The sequence below is a fragment of the Procambarus clarkii genome, chromosome 78, assembly GCF_040958095.1.
Source record: "Procambarus clarkii isolate CNS0578487 chromosome 78, FALCON_Pclarkii_2.0, whole genome shotgun sequence".
Classification (NCBI taxonomy): Eukaryota; Metazoa; Arthropoda; class Malacostraca; order Decapoda; family Cambaridae; genus Procambarus; species Procambarus clarkii.
In genome coordinates, this window is record NC_091227.1 from 10223346 (window position 1) to 10239954 (window position 16609).

At 45.7% G+C, this 16609-nt stretch overlaps 1 protein-coding gene across 1 annotated transcript in view; it reads right to left on the reverse strand.

Annotated features, from left to right (window-relative positions):
* CSN1b (COP9 signalosome subunit 1b) overlaps window positions 1-16609 on the reverse strand; it is a 100040-nt gene that overhangs the window by 22491 nt on the left and 60940 nt on the right. The window contains exon 9 of the mRNA XM_045727491.2: window positions 8396-8501. Coding sequence (XP_045583447.1) covers window positions 8396-8501 — 106 coding nt within the window. The remainder of the gene's footprint in view (window positions 1-8395; window positions 8502-16609) is intronic.

Consider the following 16609-nt stretch of genomic DNA (forward strand, 5'->3'; position numbering starts at 1 on the left):
CGCTGCTCACTCCTCAAGTCGAAGCCAAGACAACTGGCTGCAACTGCCAACCCAAAGCGACACAGGCCCGACGAGGCTCAGGGATGTTCACTAGGTAACGAGCAGCCAGGACCTTGTTCGACCGCCAAAAGCCCCATGCCCAAATGTCAGCCCAGGACATGTTGCCAAAGACGGCAGCAAGAGCAGCGAACTCACGAATGTCATGGGCACAGGAATAGACCGCAGGCTGGCTAGCCTTAATAACTCTGCAGACAACCTGGGAGACCCGCATCCGCGAAATGGGAAGAAGGGAAACCGGATCAACCCAAAGCGGGTCCCCGGACACAGAAGTCGTGGCACACAAATAATAGCGAAGAGCTGCAACCGGACACAAAACACGATGCAGCCCCGGCCTGACCAACCAAGCATCAACAACCCAGGGACCCCTCCGGAAAGCAGCAGTCTCATTCTTCGCCGGAAAAGGAGGAGACGGCTGCAAACGAACAAAACCATCATGAAGACCGAAGGAGAGTATGAAGTTCCATAGCCCGACCCCCAGAGGCCAATGCCAACAGAAAAAGGGCCATGGAGAAACAATCCTGAACCGAAGGGGCCACAACAAACCGAGGAGAAGAAAGAAAAGAGAGCACTCTGTCCAAAGACCAGGACAGCTCAGGTGGTGCATGAGCAGGCCGGAGGTGAAACTATGCACGAGACAGCTTGCGAAATGGCGCAGAAGTAACATCAATACCAAAAGCAAGCTGAAGCAGTTCTACCAGCACCACACGATATGAGGCGACAGTGTTAGGCATAAGGTGACGGTCCTGGAACAACCAAGAGAGAATGGACAACACCACTCGAACAGAAAGCAAAGCACAACGACGAAGATGTAAAAAGAACCAGAAGGACCGCCAGGAGACTTCATACTGCCGCCGAGACAAAGCCTGCAGGTGGGACACCAACAAAGAAGCCACCTGATCACCATAAAAATGATGATAAACCCGAGCCAAAGAGACCATACGCGAAGACTCGAGGAGAAGATTGAACCAGCCACGTAACGCATTGGGCCGATCTGTTGGAAGAGGCAGAGCCGCGGGAAAATCTCCGGGTTCAGACACCGGGCAAGGAGCGCCTGAAACCAAGGTTGGGCCGGCCACCACAGGGCCAAGAGGACTACTCTTCCCTGGTAGGTCTCCAAGCGAGTCAGGATCTGGAGCAACAGCTGAACCGAGGGAAAGAGGAACAGGAATCCCCACCTTGATCAGTCCTGCCGAAAGGCATCAACCCCGACGGCCTCGCAATCGGGGAAGGACACCACATACTGGGGTAGGCACTGCGACCACGCCGATGCGAAGAGGTCAACCTTCGGGCGAAAAGGACGCCCGAACATCTGGCAGAGCCAACGGAAGTTGTCGGTGTCGACCGTCTATTCCGTGGAGAGGGGAATGAAACGAGACAGGCCGTCGGTCAAGACATTGGACACCGCACATGAACAGCCAAGAGAGCCAAACCCGAGAACCCAGGAGACGAGTTACCCGAAGCGACCAGCGCCAAAGAGCCAAGGACCGCATCGACCAGCGCCAAAGAGCCAAGGACCGCATCGACCCCCTCGGTTCAGGCAATGAACCACTGGGGAGCAGTTTGAGTGGAGCCAGATCGTTGATCCGCAGGGGACCCAAACCCTAAGAAGCACAACCCACACCGCCGTGAACTCCCGCAGCGTGCTGTGGGCTCTACGGAAGGACGGACCCCACCGCCCCTGGCCGGCCTGGTGAGCGCTGGTCACAAAGCCCCAGCCGAGAAATGAAGCGTCCGTGAACACATCGAGCGAGGGCTCAGGTAGGCACCAAGGCATTGAACCCTGAAAAACCTGAAGAGGAAGCTGGCAACGCAGCAGCCAAAATAATACCCATGGGGGTTGAACCCAGCGATCGTGAGAGCAGTGGAAAGGAGGTCCCCGAAGGAACCAGAACAGCTGCCGAAGCCAGATCTGACCTGACGGGCAGACCAGCACAACAAGGTTCAGACTCCCACAGACCACTTCGAAGAACCGACGAGTGACATGGGTGCTCCCCAATACAGCCGAAGGCGGGTCCACAGCCACAGCAACACCGCTGGAGGGCGAGACAAGGAAGCAGTTCGAGTCCCACACAAGACCCAACCAAGTCCGAGCCTCAGAGGAAACCAAATGGGACTTCCTCCAGTTTACCAAGAACCCGAACCCGGCGACCTGGGAAAGAACCAAATCCCTGGTGAGCAGACACGTGGAACAGCTGGAAGCTCAGACCAGCTAGTCGTCGAGGTAAGACAAAACTCGAACCCCTAACAGGCAAATAGGCCACTACGACCTGGGTAATGCATATAAAAATGCAAGGCGCCAGAGTCAAGCAGAATGGAAGGCAACGAAAGCGATAAGCTTGCCGCCCCACAACACCGGGACCTTTTGGTGGCAGAGGGCCACCAAAATAATACAAGTGGTCCTACAGCCACACCAGGCAAACCCCCACCAGTCAAAGCAAAAAAATAAAAGAAACTCCCTGCAAAAGCATAACATCTCCAGGAGGAACAGCACCGGCTGCTATGTATATTGTAAGGCATTTGCACAGTACCTTGGGCCCCAGCCAGCGACGATACTACCTCTTACCCAAGGCCAAACAGTGGTAGGAAAAAATCCCAGCTGACCCCAAGGGCGGGGCAATCACCGAGCAGCAAAAGAACTCTGCAGAGGTAGTCCCCTTAACAGTTCGTGGAAGGTTACTTCAAACTGCAAGAGCACCTGGGAAAGGGAACCCTAGGCACATGCAGCCCCAGTACCTCTTTAATTATACCTGGCTTGCACACCACCACACAACAGAAGAACACTAAGGCACAGCACTGTTCAAAGGATGGAGCCAGAGTCGATCGACCGCCAATTAACACAACAGCCTCAGAACTGGGTTTGGATAGCTGGTGTGGGAGGTCTGGGGCTGCTCCTTCCCCCTCTCAGGGAGGAAGGAGCTGCGCAGACAGTGGCGCGGTGGCTGTGATGTTATGCTTGTTTTCTGATTGGGGAGTTCTGCTAGCTCATTCGGCTTTCAGTTTACAATTTTTAACCAGCTGTAGTTTGTTTTGGGATTCCCATCTTTCTGGTGCCTGACTTGGTAGATGGCAGACATAGACTGCTTCCAACTACATGGGGGTGTCTACAGGCCATTACTCCTCGTGCCTCTCTGAGGGGGCCAGGTTCTGGCTCGTGGTCCCAGGTAGGCTAGAACTCCATCGATTAACTGTTGCCACGGTCTAATACAGTATATACACATCAGCCCGGTATAGCTCCGGGGAGCCGGAGGAGGGCTCCACAGAAAATATTTATGTTTTGAAACAAGTTTTTACAATTTATAGCACTGTGCTGTGATAATTTGAGAATTTTTCAGCTGCTTTGCATATCCTAAATGTAGGCAATTGATGTGCAACATTATGTGAACAGGGCAGCAAGAGAATTCAGGTTCGACACTAGTCAAACAGAGTCCTTGAATAGCTGCCATCATCTAGTGTCAACTTACAGTAGTATCTGGCCTGACCATTGAGAGCTGAGACTGTAATCCCAATCCCAGTCAGATGAGTCAGAGTTCAGCTGACTCTGGTGATGTCAGATGAACTCTTGGAAGGAACCAATCAGTGGAAAGGCTATAAAGATGCTAGCCTCTGATTGGTGGACTTAAGAGTTTTACTTATGCTGGGAGTCTAGTTGCCATTGTTTTCACCCAGTCATCTCATCATTCTAAGATTTTTGTTGTGGACCTTTATTGTGTAACTAACATTGATAATACTTCTTCAGTATAATATGTTTATGATTCAATCGCAAGGAGTTCGGAAGTGGGATGGCCTCTGTAGAATAGTCAATACATTTATTTGATTTAAATTGGGTTGAAATTCACTCGCCCACATCTTCGTGAGCAAAATAATTTGGCAAGGTACTCTTCATATGACTGATCAAACAAATGACAATTCAGGGCTGAATTGCAGTAAATTATTAAAAACTAATAATTTTACTAAAACTTAATTAGAACAGCCAATATCTTGAGGTTATCTTGAGGTGATTTCAGGGCTTTTTTTTAGTGTCCCCACGGCCCGGTCCTCGACCAGGCCTCCACCCCTAGGAAGCAGCCCGTGACAGCTGACTAACACCCAGGTACCTATTTTACTGTTAGGTAACAGGGGCATAGGGTGAAAGAAACTCTGCCCATTGTTTCTCGCCAGCACCTGGGATCGAACCCAGGACCACAGGATCACAAGTCCAGCGTGCTGTCCGCTCAGTCGACCGGCTCCCTGGAGCCAACAACACAGTCTCTTAATAATTACCACACAAAAGTTCAGAATTGTATGGTAACTTGTCTCCACTCATATTATTTGAGGAAGAAAACCAAGGACAGACTGCCCTCTGTCCATGAACCGACGGGTTTATCCAGGAATATAACAGAGGCACAAGTTGCCTAGTTAATCATAATTAGGCACTGGATGAAAACAACACAGGTGCTGGAAAGATGAGCCCAAATGGGGCTGACAAGAAACTCTTGAGAAAAGAACTATTCAGGCAAGTGCTTTGAACAGATGCAACTTAAATCTTTCTGAAGTGAATGTTTTTCATTTCACATTGCATATCAACCAATTTAATTTACATTAAAAACAGTTGTGTTTGATAATACAGTTGAAGTGGATCTTATCAATTTTATTTAATAGTAGCAAGACCATATGCAATGAGAGCAATAAGATGATTAAATACAGTGGAACCTCAATACTGTATTTGTCAGCCCTATATTCATCAGATTCAATATTCATTGCTTTTGAAACGAAATTCCATATTCGTCACCATCCATAGTGCTGACATTAAGGAAATGTTATTTAACTGGACCAAAACTCAGAATATGTTCGAAAAGTGGCCCCCAAATATTCTTATAATTAAGCAAAAAATAAATGCAATAAATGATAATGTGATAAGAACATAAGAACAAAAGTAACTGCAGAAGGCCTATTGGCCCATGTGAGGCAGCTCCTATCTATAACCACCCAATCCCACTCATATACTTGTCCAACCCGCGCTTGAAACAATCGAGGGACCCCACCTCCACCACGTTACGCGGCAATTGGTTCCACAAATCAACAACCCTGTTACTGAACCAGTATTTACCCAAGTCTTTCCTAAATCTAAACTTATCCAATTTATACCCATTGTTTCATGTACTGTCTTGTGTTGATATTTTAAATACCCTATTAATATCCCCCTTGTTATGTCCATTCATCCACTTGTAAACCTCTATCATGTCACCCCTAACTCTTCGCCTTTCCAGTGAATGCAACTTAAGCTTTGTTAATCTTTCTTCATATGAAAGATTTCTACTTTGGGGAATTAACTTAGTCATCCTACGTTGGACACGTTCAAGTGAATTTATATCCATTCTATAATACGGCGACTAAAACTGAACTGCATAATCTAAATGGGGCCTAACCAGAGCAAGATATAGCTTGAGAACCACACCAGGTGTCTTGTTACTAACGCTTCAATTAATAAATCCGAGTGTCCTATTCGCCTTATTACGAACATTCATGCATTGATCCTTTTGTTTTAAATTCTTACTAATCATAACTCCCAGATCCCTTTCGCGATCCGACTTCGCAATCTCAACACCATCTAGCTCGTATCTTGTAACTCTATCATCATTACCTAGCCTCAGAACTTTACATTTATCAGCATTAAACTGCATTTGCCAATCCTTTGACCATTTCAAAACCCTATCTAGATCAACTTGAAGTGATAGTGAGTCCTCCTCCGAATTAATTTCCCTACCGATTTTCGTATCATCGGCAAATTTGCAAATGTTGCTACTCAAACCTGAATCTAAATCATTTATATATGTTATAAACAGCAGAGGACCCAGGACAGAGCCCTGAGGTACTCCACTAACAACATTATCCCACATATTATAAACAACAGAGGTCCCAGGACAGAGCCCTGAGGTACTCCACTAACAACATTATCCCACTCTGACTTAACCCCATTTATACTAACTCTGTTTCCTTTGGAATAGCCATGCCCTAATCCAAGTTAATATAGCACCCCCAATACCATGAGCTTCTATTTTTTTAATTAGTCTTTCATGTGGCACTGTATCAAAAGCTTTGCTAAAGTCAAGGTACACAACATCACAATCCTTACCACTATCAACTGCCTCAACTATGCTGGAATAAAAAGTTAGCAAATTTGTTAAACATGAACGGCCATTTGTAAAACCGTGCTGCGACTCATTTATTAATTTATGTTTTTCAAGATGGAGACGAATTGTATTTGCAATTATTGATTCAAGTAACTTTCCCACAATAGACGTTAGGCTAATTGGCCGATAGTTTGACGCAAGTGATCTATCTCCTTTCTTAAAAATTGGTACCACATTAGCTACCTTCCATGACTCTGGCACTCTGCCTGACTCTATTGATTTATTAAGTATGGTAGACAGTGGCTCGGAAAGCTCCTCTTTGCATTCTTTAAGCACCCTGGCAAACACTTCATCCGGCCCTGGGGATTTGTTTGCTTTGAGTTTTTCTAATTTTTAATTACATCCTCCCTGGTAACTGCTAAACTAGTCAACCTGTCCTCATCCCCACCCACATAGACTTGTTCGGCTGAAGGCATATTGTTAAGTTCTTCTTTAGTAAATACAGATATAAAATATTTGTTAAAAATACTACTCATCTCCTTGTCATTATCCGTTATTTGACCTGTCTCAGATTTTAATGGACCTATCCTTTCCCTAGTCTTAGTTCGATATAACTGAAAAAAACCTTTAGGATTTGACTTTGCTTGCTCTGCTATGCAAACTTCATAGTTTCTTTTTGCTTTCCTAATCTCTTTTTTAACATTTCTAACCAGTTGTATGAATTCCTGTTCTAAACTGACTTTCCCATTCTTAATCCTTTTGTACCAAGCTCTCTTTTTACCTATAAGGTTTTTTAAATTATTTGTTATCTACTTTGGGTCATTAGTATTCGATCTATTAAATTTGTATGGTATACTACGTTCCTGTGCTTTGTTTAGAATATTCTTAAATAAGTTATATATTAAATCCACATCGAAATCCCCTTTTACGTCACCTATCGCTGGGTTCATGTCTCGCTCTAAGACCGGCCCACACCCCCATACCCAAGACTTTCCAATCTATTTGACCCAAAAAATTTCTTAGGCTATTAAAATCAGCTTTTCGAAAATCTGGCACTTTAACAGAATTTTCTCCTACAGGTCTATTCCATTCTATGCTAAATCTGATTACTTTGTTATCACTGTTCCCGAGCTCACTCCCTATTTCGATGTCATTAATTTGTGTTTCCCTGTTAGTTAACACTAAATCTAAAATATTATTTTCCCGCGTTGGTTCCTTAATGTGTTGCGTAAGAAAGCAATCGTCAATTAATTCTAGAAAATCTTCTGCTTCACTATTCCCTGTTTTGTTCACCCAGTTTATTCCACTAAAATTAAAGTCACCCATGACATAAATACTGTTAGATCTAGATGCTCTAGATATTTCATCCCATAGATGCTTTGCTTCCATTCTGTCTAAATTTGGTGGCCTATATATAACTCCTATTATAATATTATTTGCTTTTTCGTTTAATTCTATCCAAATAGTTTCTGTGTGTGGCTCAGTTTTGATTCCCTCTTTGAGACTACATTTCAAATTGTCCCTAACATATATGGCTACTCCCCCTCCTCGTCTAATATATCTATCTGTGTGAAATAGTTTAAATCCATTTATCTGATATTCAGCTAATAGTTCTCTATTTTCTACATTCATCCACGTTTCGGTAAGTGCAATAATATCTATTTTTTCTGTGCAGACAAGAGCATTTAATTCGTTAATTTTATTTCTTAGACTTCTACTGTTAGTGTAATAAATGATTGGTTACTCAATGAAAGTTTTAATAAACAGACAGAAATGGACAGCACTGGATAAGTTCTTTGCTACGCTGAGTGCTAGTTAGTCATCAATAAAGGGAGAACAACAACGATTACCACAATTACCCGATGTTTTAATGGAAGGCGACTTTCCTTCTAAACAATATATAATTCCTTTCCTCCTCTTCAGCTACCTCTTCATCTCTCCTCAGTACAGTAAAGGTAAAGTTCTGGCTAAATTTTTATTTATGTATTATTTTTTTTTTTTGGGGGGGGGAGGGGTACTGGGAACGGATTAAAGTACAGTACAGTACTGAATTTCGGTTATTTCTTATGGGAAAATCCATTTCTATATTCGTCAGTTTCCATATTCCTGAGTCCCTCAGGGACTCACGAATATGATTAATGACAAATACCCACATTGTGATTAATGTCCAAAGGTTCCACCATATACCCTTAAAAATAATAATTACACCATAATGACTTGCTTACCTTTAATTCATCTAAAAGTTTGAGGCAGGAGGCATATTTAGACTCGTAGAACTTAAAAATGATGTCACGTAATTGAGGCTCCACTTCCAAAAACAGTTTAAAGGAACTGGAAAAAAAAGATAGACATTTGTTTAATACAGTACTTGACGCATTCCGACCTGTTTTATTAGTTCTCAAATTTCACTCATTAATTAATAACATGGCCACATCCACATTTAATCTAGCTTAAAAAGAACTGTACCTGTTTGTATTTTTAATTTAAAGTTTTAATTTTTGTTTAGTTGACTAATGATTTTTTATAACAAGAATTAAAGCCCTAACTGGATAGTTTTCTAACTTCATGTCAGTCATTGTACCAATTTTCATTATTCACTGCTGTAACCTGGATGTGTTCTAGTGAGGGAACCTGGGTAGTAAAGGTTAGGTTAGGTTAGGTAAATGAGCAATATTGAAGCCCTTCATCAAGCAAGCTGACGAACTCCAACACGATGAAATTTCTGTTGTCAATAAATTACTAACCGTGTAAATTTATGTTCAATACATATGAAAATATGAATTATGTTGGTGGTGGTACAAAAATTACAAATACGTTAATTTTTATACTTTTCTGGTAAAAAAAAAGTAGGCCAATACACAAGTCCACCCTCTCGCAGGGGCACGAACCCCATAACATTCAGATTAGCATGTGTAGATGGTATGTATGCATGAATGAGTGACTATCAATTAATGAAAGAATGTATGTATCAATGAGAACTAAGGAAACTGCACATAATCATGATTTTTTATTTTAGTACATAGGTGTATTTGGGTTTAAAACCACTGCCATACATTAGGGGTTATAGGTACTATATTTAGGAAAATTAAGGTTGGGTACCATAGACTCACAAGAGTCCTTGTTTTCGATTTTACTTGAGAAAACAAATTTATCTTAAATGATTTTTCTTCTTTAAAGCCACAAATTCAGCACATCATGAAGTCCAGAATGCTTGGGATGTTGAATGAAGCACAAAGTGCTCAAAAGATAACACCAAGAATGTGGCAGACCCGAGAATTAGCATGGATTATCCACACTAAACAATTCTCAACTTGTGTGACTGGAATTTATCCATGCATTTCCAAAACTTAGTAAGGGACTTGCCAATGAAACTTCAAATATGCGTATTGTAATACTATGTATATCACAGGTTGCCTGAATATTGTTTGGTAATTTCCATAAAGTTGGTACTGTAATTAGCACCCTCTCAAACATTTTAACGATGTTGATCTTTCACACCTACTTTCATCGTGTCCTACTGTCCTTTGCATTGCTTAATATTCATACTGTTCATTCAGGATTCATTAATTTGTCATCATCAGCACACACACATTTCATCTTTTAAATAAGGGGAGGGGGTCTTATTTGCTTTTTGCAAACATGACAAAATATTTTAGATTTATTAAATTTTCTTGTGTGGATTTTTATTTTTTAGTCATTTCAACAATCTAATAAGAGTATTTTAGTTTGTCTTCTATTTCTGTGATCTCTCTGAAGGGTTATTTTCCTTTGCTGAAACATTTGCAGCCACTTGAGCATTTCAGCAATTTAATTTTGTCTGTGAAAGCCTCTGCATTTCCATTCTAGGTTATGACTTGTTTTGTTCTCCCCCCCCCCCCCCCCACCCATCTGTTGGTTTAATGTAAATCTCTCACAGACTCATTAGCCCCAGCGTGCTCTAGTTTATCTATTTCCTGGCAAATTTTCTAGTACTGTACTGTGTATTACTATTATATATTGTCTTGCACCTTAGATTTGTTAGGTTGTCCCCTAGGAACTTAGTACTTGGTACTGGATTTTCTAGGTTTTCCAACACGTTTTCTATATTCCTCTTCTGCCCAGCCAGTTCTTCAGCTGCTGCATCTGGGAATTTGTATAGACTATAGAGGATACTTATTAAGCTTTTGTTCTCTTGATTCTTACCATTTCAAATACATTATTCGAGAAATGTACGAGTTCTGAGCAGGTGCAGTCTTTAACACAGACCTACTGCATGAGGTCCTATCTGCTCTATTAACTGCATAGATATACGTTAGTAGTCCAAGCTTCACTGTCTAGGCACTCTGTAGTATGGGTGTCTGTGAATGCTTAAAAGATTGTCCTTATCTCTGAGTGACGAGATTATTTATGAAAGGTACTTTGATTTTTAATTTTAGGTTGTGACTTACCAAAAATAACCGAGGTTATTCTATTTGAATTGAATGATGATTATTAGATTAGCCCTTAAAGTGCTGGCATTATTCCATGTTGACTGTGTGTAATGTCAGAAGATGATGAGGTACATTTTGTGTCATTATTTGAATACCGATGTTGCCCTATTCCAATAGCTCAATGGTATCTCCCAGAAATCATGGGAGGATAAAAAAAAAAATACTTTGGATTTATATGGACTTCAGCTCTGAGTCATCATAATATGACAATTGTAGCACTTACCTAGACTAAGAGAGATTCATATTTATTTTGTATTCTTTTTTACTTTTGCAAGGCGATTACTTTTGTAATATATTTTAAATGAAAAATAAACAAAAAAATATATAATTGTTTAGTGATGGCAACCATTACAATGTAATATTGATGAATGCCAAAAGAAATATTGACAATTGTTAAGGCGAAAAAAGCAACGTTGAATGTAATGAAACGCCATTTTCTAAGCGAGTCAAAGAGGCTCCCCGGAGCTATCCAGGCTGATATGGATATGTACAACTTTCTGGCATCAGTCAATGTGCATGGAGTTCTTGCCTACCGGGGATGACGGCCAGAACCTGGCTCCCTCAGAGAGGCACGAGGAGCAATGTCCTATAGAAACCCTCTTGTGGTTGGGAGTATTCTATGTCTGGCATCCAGAAAAGTAGGCACCCCAAAACAAACCCTTATTCTGGTGAAAAATTGCTACCGAAAGCCGAACGAGTGGACAGAACTCCCCAAACGAAAATTAACAAACGAACTTGATGCCATCAAACAACCGCGCCGCTGTCTGCGCAATCCTCCCACTACCCAGGAGGGGGAAAGGGGAGCCCCAGACCCTCCTGTCGGCAATCCACCCACCAGTTCTTTGGCTGGATGTAAGAATACGCGAAAAACACCGACGACCGGAGATAGGGAGGGATACCGGGGAGCCTCCGTGACTCGCCCAGAAAATGGCGTTTCATTACATTCAATGCTGGTTTTCTGGGGGAAGCCCCATTGGCTCCCCGGAGCTACCTCACCAAAGATAAAGAAAAGAGGGAAGGACCCAGGTGGCGGATGCCACACACCCGAAGAAAACCAGGCAAAACCAAAGGACCCTGCGGACGACCTGGGAGACCCGAACCCTGTAATAGGAAGGAGGGAAGGGAACCCGGCCAACCTAAAGCACAGCCACGGCCAGAGAGGCCAAGATGCGTAGACAATGGTGGAGAGCTGAAACCAAACACCACATGATGCACCCCGGTCTGACCAACCAAGCATCAACAACTCAAAGACCCCTCCGGAAAGTAGCAAACTCATACATCACCAGAAAAGGAGACGGCTGCAACTGAACAAACTTATGACCAGGACCAAAAGAGCAAAAAACCCTGCACCGGAGGAGAGCATGAAGCCCCCCCAACCTGACCCCCAGAGGCCAAAGCCAACAGGAAAAGAGCCGAAGAAAATAACCCTGAACTGAAGGGGCCACTGGAAAAGAGCCAAAGAGGAAACAACCCCAAACTGAAGGGGCCACAACAAACCGAGGAGAAGAGAGAAAGAGAGAGCACCTGGTCCAAAAACCAGAACGGCTCAGATGGTGCCTGAGCAGGCCGGAGGTGAAACAACGCATGAGACAGCTTGCGAAACAGCACAGACTAACACCAATACCGAAAGCAAGCTGAAGCGGCTCTGCCAGTGCTGCAGGATACGATGCGACAGTATGGGGCAAGATGATGGCCCCGAACCTCCACAAGAGAAGGACAAGACCATGCCAACTAACGCAGCTACCAAATGAAGGGACAGAAGGAAAAGGAATTACCGCCAAAAAAAAAAAACACTGCCACCAAGAAGCAGCATGCAGGTGGGACACCAAGAACGAAACCACCCGACCACCAACAGCAGGCGAGAGACTCGAGGCAGAAACCGAACTAGCCCCGTCATGGGCCAATCGAGCCTAGGAAGAGGTGGAGCCGCGAGAAGATCTCGGGTGTGACCACGGAGCCAGCAGACCCGGAAACCCAAGCTGGCAGAGGAGATGGAACGCCTGCCGTACAGAAAAACTTCCCAACACCAGCGAGCCCACCAGGAGATCGGAGACGAAGGCTCCGACACGAGACTCTAGGAAAAGGACACCACGAGACTGTAAAACACCAACAGGCAGGGAAGCCAGGAAGGCACAAACAAAACACACAACAATGTGTAACAAACGGAATGAAACGTGCAAAGGTATGCCACCAGACCAGTACCTGAACCAATGAGTACGAGCGACGAGGACAAGATCACCACATTTCCAGATTCGCAAAGGAATCGATAGGGTAGAGAAAGACCAACCATGGGACCCCAGGGGCACACGCACCAGGGGACACCAGTGGAAGGAGCCCAATGAGCCAGAGAAACATTGCAAAGAAGGAAGCAGTGGCAGAGTAGGAAACAAAACGGAATGCATGAGGAAGCGATGTGGAGGAGGATGATACCACACACAGCTTCCAGCGGAGACATGATAAGAGCCCAGCAGGCACAGGAACCCGCACACCAGCGACTGACAGGTGAGAAGCGCACACCAGCGACTGACAGGTGAGAAGAGGAACCAAAAAGCCAGAGCTCAACTCCCGCAAACACAACTAGGGAAGCCCAGAGAAACCAATGTATACGGAAGGGTTAAGCCAGGAACTGCAAGATGGGCCAAACAAAACTCCACAACCAATCCCCAACACGCAACCACAGTAAGAAAACTGCAACAAAACGTCACCTCATAACATCCTGACACAGTAATATTTATCCCATAACATACACCCCCACAATCATACATTGTAACCTGGTGGAGGTGGGGCCCCGTGCCGGACTCAAACATGGGCTGTACATGCATACGAGTGCGACTGGATGGGTATAAATAGGAGCTGCCTCATAAGGCCCAAGAGGCCTGCTGCAGACACCTGTGTTCCGATGTTCGTACATTCGTAGCCAAAACCTACGAACCAGGGCCTGACGGAAAGAGACGCCAGACCACAGAAACTCACCTGCAGAACATAGGCACAAACGTGTGACGACACAACGTAGCCGAGATGATGATGGGAGCACCGCCAGTGAAATAAGCCAAAGCCACACATGCAGGAGAAGAGTAGGGAAGGGATGAAGGAGCCCCACACCCATACGCAGGGAAAACCCTGCATTCTCCCCATAGCGGCAATCCAGAACACCCCCAGTAGCCACGGGACACGGACTGGAGAATTGAGAGGAGCAAGAGGCGAAGCACCCGAGAGAAAAGGACACAGAACACCAGCACACGTGCACACCGCCCATATCAAAACAAACCACCACGGCGCATGCGCAGACAGGGATGGCAGATGTGGGTCGCAAGAAGTCGCGAGTCGATGAAAGAAAAACACGAAATTGACTAGAAAACTAAAACAAAATAGTGTTGTTAACGATTGAATCCATTTTCAGAGTACACAGGGCAGCCGTTAACAGGAGACGAAAAGAGCAGTAAGGAGCGAAACATACATAGCATAGCCCTTCTGTGGCTACAAGTAGCCCAATCAGGTTACAAGGAGCCCAATCTGGCAAACCTGTGCAGCGCAAGACAGTGCACGGAAAGAAGAAAAATTACGAAAGAACGAGACGGTATCAAAAACCAAGAAGCATGGAAGAGGACCAATGAGTCCAAAAAGGACCGGAGGTAAGCCTCACCAGAAGACAACAGACGTTCCAAAAATGTGTGAAGAATCGAAGACCTTCCCAAACCCCCGAGATCTCACAGAAGCAAACAATATCACGAAGGCTCAGAAAGGCAGTCACACCAGAGACCAAAAGTCATGCAGAAACCCCGATAACAGGGGAACATGACCCCCTCCATAACGGAGAAGTCCCGCCCCAAAGAAAAGGGGGTAGAAACAGAGAAAAGTACCCACTGATAGGACGGAACCGAACTGACCCAAAGGGACAAGGATCCGAACCTGGGGATGCACAGATGTGATGCCCAAAAACTCGTACGCAGAGAGGGGAAGGAAAAACCCCACTCCCTGCAACCGCAAGCCCCGCACTGAGGGTAGAAAACCCCAGCGGGGTCCAATGGGGCCCGAGGCCCCCTAAGTCAGCCCATCCCCAACCCTGGGAACCTTCGTGGCTGGGGCAAAAGAAAAGGCTGGGGCAGCCGGAAAGTTACTAAAGAAGGGCGCCCACTGGTAGACTCATACAACCCGGCCAAAGGGACAGGCTCAAATGCCTCCGTCGCTACCCCCGAAGGGGAAACCCCGAGATTGCCCGAGTCTCAAGACCCTCGAACCCCGCCCCGACCCCGAACCCTCAGACGGAAAGGATCCGGATGCAGGGAGGAAGGGGAGGGACCAGACTAAACCATAACAGGGATAAGACAAGGGGGCGAGGATGAATCAAAACCGAAGCAACCAACACCCCCAAGCCCTGTCACAACAACCTAAAACAGGGTAGCCTCAGGGTTTCCGGGAGCAAACAACCCAGCGCGTTGCCACCACCTGAACTCAACATGCAACGCCTGTGCTGCCTGCACCTGCATAGTTAGCATAAGACCGGGTAACCGAGTCACAAACAAGCAACGAAACTCACAGGACTCCGGGTCGAAGGTGCCACCGACCCCACAGGTAGCAGACGGAGGCAAAAATCGTGAGGGTCACCCTGAGTCAAATGGACCGAGCAACCCTTGAACTCGCACAAAGTGAGGGGGGGGGGACTCCGGGGACACATCCATCGGACCCACACGCCCCCAAGGGGATTCCCAGGATCCTGAGCGTTTAACGTAACTCACGCCCAGGTAATCCCAGGCAGGGTACTGCTAACCGGCACCCAAGTATACCAAACAACCTTCTAAAAACTGACCCCCCCGGGATGTGTACATGCACGGGGACCTAGCAGGGGAAACCACCGGAAGGAGGAGGAGTATCAGTACACAGGGGGCAAGAACCAAGGCAGACCCCCACTAGGCAGGCAAACAAAAAGAAAAAGAAAACCCCGCAAGAGAACAGCATACCCAGGCAGAACAGAGTCGGCTGCTATGACTGGTGAAAACAAGCAGTGCAGGGCCCCTACCAGCACAAAACTGCCCCTCACCCTAATGTGAACAAGGGAGACAGAACACGCTAGCACACAAAGGGCTGCCGAAAACCAAGCAGTAAACGGCCTAGCAGAGGCAGAACCCAAGGAACTTGTGGAAGGTAACCCCAAGCCCCAAGGGCAGTACTTACAGGGCACCTAGGAAAGGAAACTTTAAGCGCATGCAGCCCGAGCACTAGAGAATCACTCCTGCCTCATGCACCACCTAGCACACAGTCACCACACACTAGGTACTGTACAGTGTTGAAACAACCACTGGAGCCGGAGCACATGAACGTTGGCTCTAGCATCAGCCTTAGAACTGACGGGTGGATAGCCAATGTGAGGGGTCTGAAGCTCCCCCTTCCCCCTCCCGGGGAGGGGGGAGTAACGCAGACAGCGGCGCGGTGACATGTGACGACGTGTTCGTTTGCTCGTTTCTTTTAGGGGGAGTATTATCCACTTGTTTGGCTTTTGGTAACAATATTTTCACCAAAATAGGGGTTTGTTTTGGGATGCTTACCTTTCTGGGTGGCAGACCTGGTCGACGGCAGACATAGAATGCTTCCAACCACACGGGGGTTTCTATAGGCCATTGCTTCCCATGCCCTCTCTGAGGGGGGGCCAGGTTCTGGCTCGTGGCTTGTGATCCCCAGTAGGCCCACAGAACTCCACACACATGACTGATGCCAAAGTCTGACATTAGCATATCGGCCTATTAAGCTCTGGGGAGCCGACGGGACTCCCCCCCCCCGAAAGGCAAAGAAAACTGAAGAGCCAGGGGCCCAAGTGTGTTTCAGGGAAGAAGCTAGCACCGCCCGCCAACAGAACGGATGCCAAACCTCCAACAAGAAAAGAGGGCAGTCTGCAAACCAGGATGACCCCGGAACTTCATAACGAACCCAGGACAAAAAGATCCATACATGAAGAACGCGGAACCACTACGAAGG